Source organism: Gopherus evgoodei, chromosome 8 (genome assembly GCF_007399415.2).
Source record: "Gopherus evgoodei ecotype Sinaloan lineage chromosome 8, rGopEvg1_v1.p, whole genome shotgun sequence".
Classification (NCBI taxonomy): Eukaryota; Metazoa; Chordata; order Testudines; family Testudinidae; genus Gopherus; species Gopherus evgoodei.
Window position 1 is genome coordinate 82,066,683 of NC_044329.1, and position 8,142 is coordinate 82,074,824.

At 35.2% G+C, this 8,142-nt stretch overlaps 1 protein-coding gene across 1 annotated transcript in view; it reads right to left on the reverse strand.

The window, feature by feature from the left end:
• Positions 1–2,112: 2,112 nt before the first annotated feature.
• LMO4 (LIM domain only 4) overlaps positions 2,113–8,142 on the reverse strand; it is a 17,181-nt gene continuing 11,151 nt past the window's right edge. Inside the window, exon 5 of the mRNA XM_030573251.1 lies at positions 2,113–4,387. Within this exon, the coding sequence (XP_030429111.1) occupies positions 4,379–4,387 (9 nt within the window). The 3' untranslated portion in view covers positions 2,113–4,378. The remainder of the gene's footprint in view (positions 4,388–8,142) is intronic.

The following is an 8,142-nucleotide window of genomic DNA, read 5'->3' on the forward strand; positions in this document are numbered from 1 at the left end:
AGCCGCCCAACAGCGCTGCAGTGTGGCCACATCTAACACCACTTGCAGCGCTGGTTGCTGTAAGTGTGGCCACTCTGCAGCGCTGGCCCTATACAGCTGTACTAATACAGCTGTAACAACCAGCGCTGCAAAATTTTAGATGTAGACATGGCCTTAGTCATTTAAAGCAGCCTTGCCTGTTGTAGAAGTGTGCAAATAATGACCATTCTAGATACATTTCTGGGTTCATTAAAAACTTATAACACAATCAATCTGCATTTTGTTGTGGCCTTTTATTAGTTGCAATTATGGAGATACAATAGCCCTGTTTACACAGCTCTAACAAGTCAGGACCTGTAGTACATTATTGGCTTGACCCTCCCCCCAACTTGCAGTCCATTCTCAACAGAATTAATCTGAAGTTGAAAACATTCCCTGTAGGAAATGTACACATCCTTGCTTATACAAGAACAGAACATTGGAATAAACTTTAGGTACTGTAAGTTGAACTTGCAACTTACAAAGATCAGCCCTGACTTGTCATTGCTCTCAGCATGTTCACAATGAGATCAGAATACTTCAGTGAGGACTCAGATTCAACTTGACAAGGGACACAGGTGAGCATGTTATACTTCACTGTTATTCAGAGCTCAGACTCTCTAGAGATAAAATGAGAGCTGCTCACTGTATAACATGCATTCAAAGCACTGCCAATCTAAAATGGCTGCTCAGTAATACTTTATTTGCAGTTTCATGGAAACAAATTGCTATTTAATTGCAATAAGCTTTTCTGTGGCTTAGCTGGACTGACTATAGACATACATCTGGAACCAAAGCAACAAGCAGTAGCAATGGCTATCTAGTACTTCATGTTTTATAGTTTCTGGTAATGAGGTCAGTGCAAGAACACAACCACTTAGAGATAATGCGGCACTAAAGCAGGTAAGTACTTAAAATTAAAGATTGTGGCATCCATTGACTTTTCTCTCTCTTTTCTGCCCCCCTTTTCTTAATAGAGCTGTTTGGAATACTGGCATATGGCTGTTTGCCAAACTCTGATATATAAACTCTTGGACAGCAGAGTGTTTAATATAATTTGAAACTTTTTTTAAATCATAATAGTGAGGGATATGAACTCATACTATATTGGCATTTGCAATTTTTTTTTTAGTATTAACCTAAAATTAGTTGATGCAAATTTTATCAGTGTTAACTAATAAGGCAAATGGGAGAAACTCAATGTGGTTAATATTCTTAATATGTGACTTAATTTCAGAGGCTTCATTCTGGTGTGACAGCCTCATTTTATATTTCATAAGATACTGCATAACCTGTTTAAATATTTAAAGATAAATCATGAAAGACTGGAAAGACAGTATCTTGTGGCAAACAGAATTTGGTTTGGAAAGGCTTAATGTCCCAGTGCCTGCTGGGATGAGTAAATCTCATAACTAGACAGCTGGATAGGTAAAAACATTGCTCCCTAAAAGGGTTTAATCTTTTTACAAAATTGTTTCATTAATAAGAGTGACAATTTATATGATTGAGACATTTATGCAATATAAACAGAACATTTTATCAGTTCAGTATGATTTCAGATTAGTAATATTTCATTTTTTAAAACAGCATTCATCTTTGAAAGTGTGGGAGCTCTTACTAAATTACACTGTTTGTATGGCTTTTCAGAAACACCAAACAGCATATATTTCACAGAACCAGTGTAGTAAACACGTGATAAAAGGTGAACAAGTACATGTTTTTCCTTGTAAACCTCCTTAAGAGGAAAAAAATAGCACAAAGTTATTTCTCACGTAAGGACAAATCTAAGTGTTTCCAGGAGCCTTCTATCCACGCCTAGCATCCCCATTAAAGCCCATTTTATTGTTTGAAATGCCTCTGGTTTCAAGAAAGTGTTTTACCTAAACCAAGGATACTACTTAAATATGTCCTATTGTATATTCATAGCTCCATTAGTCCTCCTCCAATTTAGCACATCAAAGCAAAGGCTTCACCACTTGCATGTGGATTATGCTACATGAGTGACATTTGTAATCTTATAGGTCTGAAACTTACGAAATGCTTTTAAAGCTTGCTATTAAATAGGTAGCTGTGCTTTACAAACCAGACATATAATAGTTTATTTAAAGCCTTTAATGAACTTCAACCTCTACATTACTAAATGCCATACTACATTACTTACTAAAAGTTATTAACCATCTTCTTAGCACTTCTAGGTTATTGGATAATTAAAAAGCTGTACGTGTTAGGTTTAAATACTCTACCATGAGCGCTTATATTGATAGAATATAAAAGATTTCTACAGTCTCACTAATACTTGAATTCTATATTTGTATGTCTCAAAGCATCTTTGCAAAGAAATTGATGAAGCACAATTTGCAGGACTCTACCTAAAGATTTAATGCTGGATGAAAAAAGCTTAGAAGCATTTTGAAAATCCGTAATTATGTTCTAAAAAAATAAAGCCCTGAAAACTATCTATAAGAGAATTTTTAATACCACACACTAAATGCAGTCACACATTTGTCTTTTGTTCCTGACAGCATATGGTAAACCAGTCTCTCCTCCCCCAAAGAAATGTCTTATTTTTCCAAGCATGGAAGTATTAAAAGCAGAAATTCAGTGGACTTCGCATCCTACTCCTTGGAACTTCTCTAATCCAAAGAGATGCTTGCTGTTGGTTGTTTAGATACACAAAACGCTGGATTTTAAGTTACATCTCACATCAGCATCACCAGAAACACTTAATGTGTCATGGCTGCTCTGTAACCAGGAAAGGTGAATAAATACCTTTCAAAAAAGCATGATTAAAAATGTGAATAGAAATATTATATACTTCAAGCTTATTAGCCTATGATAAAAGTAGTGACTTTTGCTGATGTTTAACAATGTTGCAATGCTGCAGAGGCATCTCCCAGGCCTACTTAACATTGTTCCCCGGTATAAGGCATTCAGCATATGTCCATAGGTTCATAATACATTTTTTTTTCACATCTAGCAAGAGCATGGGATATTTTTTTTGAATGCCCTATAGTTATCCAATAAGCATTTCAAGAAAAAACTAGGTGAAATCCTACTTCTCCTTCAAACTTGAAAAAAAAAAAAAAATCAAGAACAAATCACATTTAAGACCAAACAGGCCAGGAAAGGCATTTTCTTCCCTCAAGACCACCACAGTTCAGTACGATTTATTCTCCTATAGCCAAGATTGAGAGGTACTACTATACCTCCTTATAGGACTAGCCAGTTGAAGATTTGTGTCAGAGAACACATACCCCTTTGTTGTGAGTTTTTCCTGTAACATTTTTATAAATATATAGTGTTGCCTTCTGAAGGACTGGATGAAGACAGACCGTGGTTACTTTTGTACATACCAAGATTCATTGCAACATGGCTGAACTGTAATGATACGCTTGCTGTTATCAGAATTAATGAACAATAAAGTTTTGGAGCATTGCTCTGTACCTCTGCCAAAAGTGACATGGTTAAGTAGTTTGACAAATTCCTTATTGGCATAAAACTGTACGAAGAAAACTAGATTTAAAAGTCATTTACAATTAAAGCAACTGCTACATAACGTTTAGAATGTAGTATAACAAAGCAAAGCTTTTAAAACCCAAAGTCAATTAAATGTTTTTGTTTTAAGTTTTTATTATTTAAATACACCATACTAGAGCAAATGTCTCTGAAAATATCACAAATAAAAGATTTTTCTTCATTCAGCAAATTAGAAGTAGGTGAAAATTTCTACACAGTAGCTTCTATGAGCCTGACTTTTTTTTCCTCTTTTTTTTTTTCGCGCCATGGGAAGTAGCAACAGTACGACAAAAACACTTACATGCATACATACATTGTATTTTACAGAGATACAATAAAAGTGTTTGTGATAGAATATCACAAAAGCCACATCTTTCCTTTATCTCATGTTCAGTTTGATTGAAACACATTTCCTTACAACACTTAAATATACAAAGAGCAAATAGAATGTTGTTAAGGTAAAACACTGGGTACAAACTCTGGTCAGTGCCCTGCTAATTGTTAACGAGGGTAGAAAGTAGATTCCAATGCTGCTTTTAATTAGCTTCCTTAGACATTCCCCCGCCCCCCCGCCGCCACCCCCAAGATGTCCTCCGGTGGATCTTTTTTCATTTTCTCTACAGTCTCCCATTAGCCCAGGTTCATGGAGTCCTTAATGTTCATATTCAGTCATTTTAATACACCAATAAATGTAGGAAGGGCAATCAAGAATAAAGAAGGTGCAATGGCATGAAGCTGGCACTGATGCTAGCTACAAAGGTGACTTGTCTACTGGAGACATGAGATCCATCTGTGATGAACAAAGTTTGAGATGAAGGCACGCATTCTGCATTACTCTGACCTTTTAGCAGACCTGTAAGAAATACAAAAAGGGGCATCTTAGCTAAGAAGCTAAATTTGAGATATGAAACACCCAACATAACTGCTTGTGTCTTCTCTTTATTCACTAATCTCTTTTTTATTAGATCACTTTCCAACTGTGACTTGATTAAGGCTTTCTACCCTACTCATTCATGCCACTAATGTTCAAACTCTGAAGAACTAAAATAAACATTTCTTGCAGTTTTTAACTCAAAGAGACGGTAACTGTAAGTGTACTTTCAAAAAGGTTCAGGTAGGAAACGGTACGGTGAAAAAAAAAAGTGTTTTTCTGAGCCCCTATTGAAAGAAATGAAATGGTATGCCTGTCCTTTGAAGAAGCTAGTAATATGATCTTATAATTGGTAGAAATATTGTGTGAAGCAAGTAAGAAATACAGCCAATATCCTCCCAAGGCAGCTTTGGTTAATATGCTGCATAGCACAAGAGCTAAATATAGATATTTGGGGATTTTCCCCCTCCTCTTCCCCCTTTTAAAATTCCTCATCTGCTATGTTAATGTTACATAAACATTTTAATATATGAAGTCAAACATGGTCTTCCACACTGATGTGTTAATGAATTGTGATAATTAAAAGTGCCTAGCTCCAGAGAAATCTAACTTTCATGGATAAAGTACAAATGATCATCCACAGTCTTCAAATACAATCTGTTGGCAATTACCAAAATGAAATAATATATATTAGATTTTTATGGTTTTTAAATGACATTTCGAGCTTCCCAGGAAGTTCTTTTCACCCTTTAAGTTACTAAAAGCCTGAGGTCTAGTAGTAACTGCAACCCCCCACTTTCAAGCTAATTAAAGTGGAGGAGGCTTGGAGGTTTAATTCCCCAGAGCCGAAGCTCAGTGTGAGAAAGGTAATTTGTCTGTCCAGAACAAAGATTAGGGAGCAGCCAGCAAGCATATTTAATAAATGAGCATCAAATATCCTCTACTATGGACACAGACAACACCAATTATGTAACTACAAGGGAATTGTTGAGCAATATGTAAACGAAGATTTAAAAAAAAAAAAATCCTTTCCCAAGAAATAAAATAGCACGATGTAATCTAACTCATACTTTATTTAAAAGTTTAGGAGCGGAAGGTAAGTGAACACTCCAAACATTGGGTGGAAAACTTACACCACTTTTGGGGAAATGGAAATGCTGTAACAAGCAAGAACTAGTACAAAAAACAACAACAACAACAACAAAAACCACACACTACGACTGCCAGAAATAGTGAATTAGGTGCAGACTCTAAAATGTTCTGTGCAGTGGACAGCACCTCCTCCTTTAAATAATGTGGCACCCAGGACATTACATCCTGGCACTCTAGGGCTTTGCATTGTGCTTCTAAATAGCACATAGTTTAAATACTTGAATTTTTTTCAAAACACACAGCAAATAATGAGGAGTTCTAGCTAAAAGCCTTTGAACATACCTTAAGAAGGTGAAAGGCAGGAAGAGTCAATATCACTACATGTACTTTTTATGTGAAAAGCAACCTTTTAAGTAGAATTAGGCTATTTAACTCAGACTTGTGCCAATCACTAGTATAAACTCTGGCCTTCCATTTGGGAACTATATTGACTCAGACCGTAATAAGTTGACTCCATAGCTGTCAAATGTGGCTTCAGAGGTGTGCAAAACAAAAATGTCACAGTACCAAGAACCTCTCACACATTAAAGTCTTCTCAACCTCCTAATAGCTAGTTAGCTATGAATAGCTGTGCCATATTCTGCTTTGCTCATAATCTTTAGGGAAAGAGCAAAAAACCTGAAGACTGATTGGTCTGTAACGTTTAATATGGGGTATCGTATCTATTTCAGCTAATGCTGTCAAATTGGAATTATGTTTTTATTCAGTAGCCCCATAACATCGCCTTCTGGAAAGTACTTCTAGTATGTACACTCTTATATTGTTTCTTTAAAATGCATAAAACATTACTTTTTTGGCACCTTCCTCTTTAGTTTCCAAGACTAGAAGTCAGACAGACCCCAGCTCATTTCCTGACATATATTTCAGTTTTCAAACTTCACGTTACTCCCCAATTCCCCCTGTGAAAGTGAGTATGAAGAAATTATTCATAAGATAGAAATCTCACAATTAGTATTTCTCCAATTTTCTCCTTAACACCTCTTTCTGCCTCATCATATACTGTAGCAATGCAGTTAATAGCCAGTGATAGTGATAATGAGGCCCCGTTCTTATTAAATGCTTCCTCTGCATTTAGCTCCTAGTAGCTGCAATTTTGCAAGCTACACAAGCCAGTTTTACTTCTCTTTTCCTCATTGTGTCTACTGGTATTATTGTAACTAAATCATTTTTCTTTTGCTAAAGCATAGCAAGACTCTGATAAAATTAAGTGTCTCTTTAGACACCCATTTGAAGTTGCAATAAACTTTACATCCACACAAGGCAAGTGGGTAAAAGCACTTCTTTTCTCAGAATGGCAAACTTTTTACTACTATATATAAAGATGAATGGTTTTACCTATATTTTGAAATAGGTTCTCTGCAGCTGTTCATTTAACAGATTCATTGCTAGCTAGTCTGTATTATAGATTTGTTTCATTAAAATACACAGTAGTATAGATCTACAAATCTTTATATGCATTTATACTTCCTTGAACAGACCTCATATTCTTCATCACTCCTAAATAGTTATGCAGAACAAGTAATTAAAACTCAGTATTCAATCCAGTTACTCTGACAAATTAAGTAAATAAGTGTTCATATTTTGATGTAATTACAGTTCACTTTCTAAGAGACTGGAAATATACTTAAAATTATTCAGTACATTTGTGCAGAGTAAAAGACAAACAAGCCTACAGTAATGTAGCGATGCAACACAAAACTAGTTAAAATTAGAAACCAGTTCATGTTTTCCTGTACAAATTTACCCACTAAAAGTCATTTAAAATTCTTCTTTTGTATGTTACAGAATACATAAGAAGCCTAGCATTCTCCCTAGCTATTTTTTAATCTTCTGAATTCTGGTTTGCAGAAAAAATGTTATTTTTTGTGATCCTTACAGACATTAATGAAGTTCCTATTGTAAATCTATAAAGAATTACCAACTGAAGTGTGCACTTTTTGTTTCAGTGCAATAACTCAGTGCTGTGTGATTGCCTGGGTTAATGATGAAAAAGTCAAATATACTATCAGAGCTGATGGAAAAATCTATCACCTATCTGAAATTAAAATTCATCTGTGGTCAATAAGATTTAATATCCATGCAAGTGGCGCTGTAAAGAGTAAATGAATCAATGTCATCAATACATAATCAGTATGAAATATGAGGTGAATAAAATTATGTGCAAGAGTCATACATTCACTCTTTTCTGGACCAGTGTGGAATGAAGTCTCTTAACTGAAGGTTGACAGTAATTGTTACAAATTAGGCACAGCAGTTATCAAAATTCACTCACTTGCATAGCTATAGGACTTATTAAGGAGATTAAAATAGATCTAAAACTATCCAGTTCCAGAGGTACAGGACAACTGTTGATACAAATTTCTCCTTCTGCTACTACATGTGTATACTCATAGATTTACTTGCAACTATGGACCAAGAGCTGTCAAGCACAGGGATACACAATCTCTACTGGAGATGTTAGTGTTATTGAGTGATGAGAGAATAAAAAACTTTGATTTTATGACATGTAAAACATTCAGACTACTTTTCTAAGGATACCATAATTTTAGAATATTAGTTTAGGAAACATACGAAGTGTAATATGT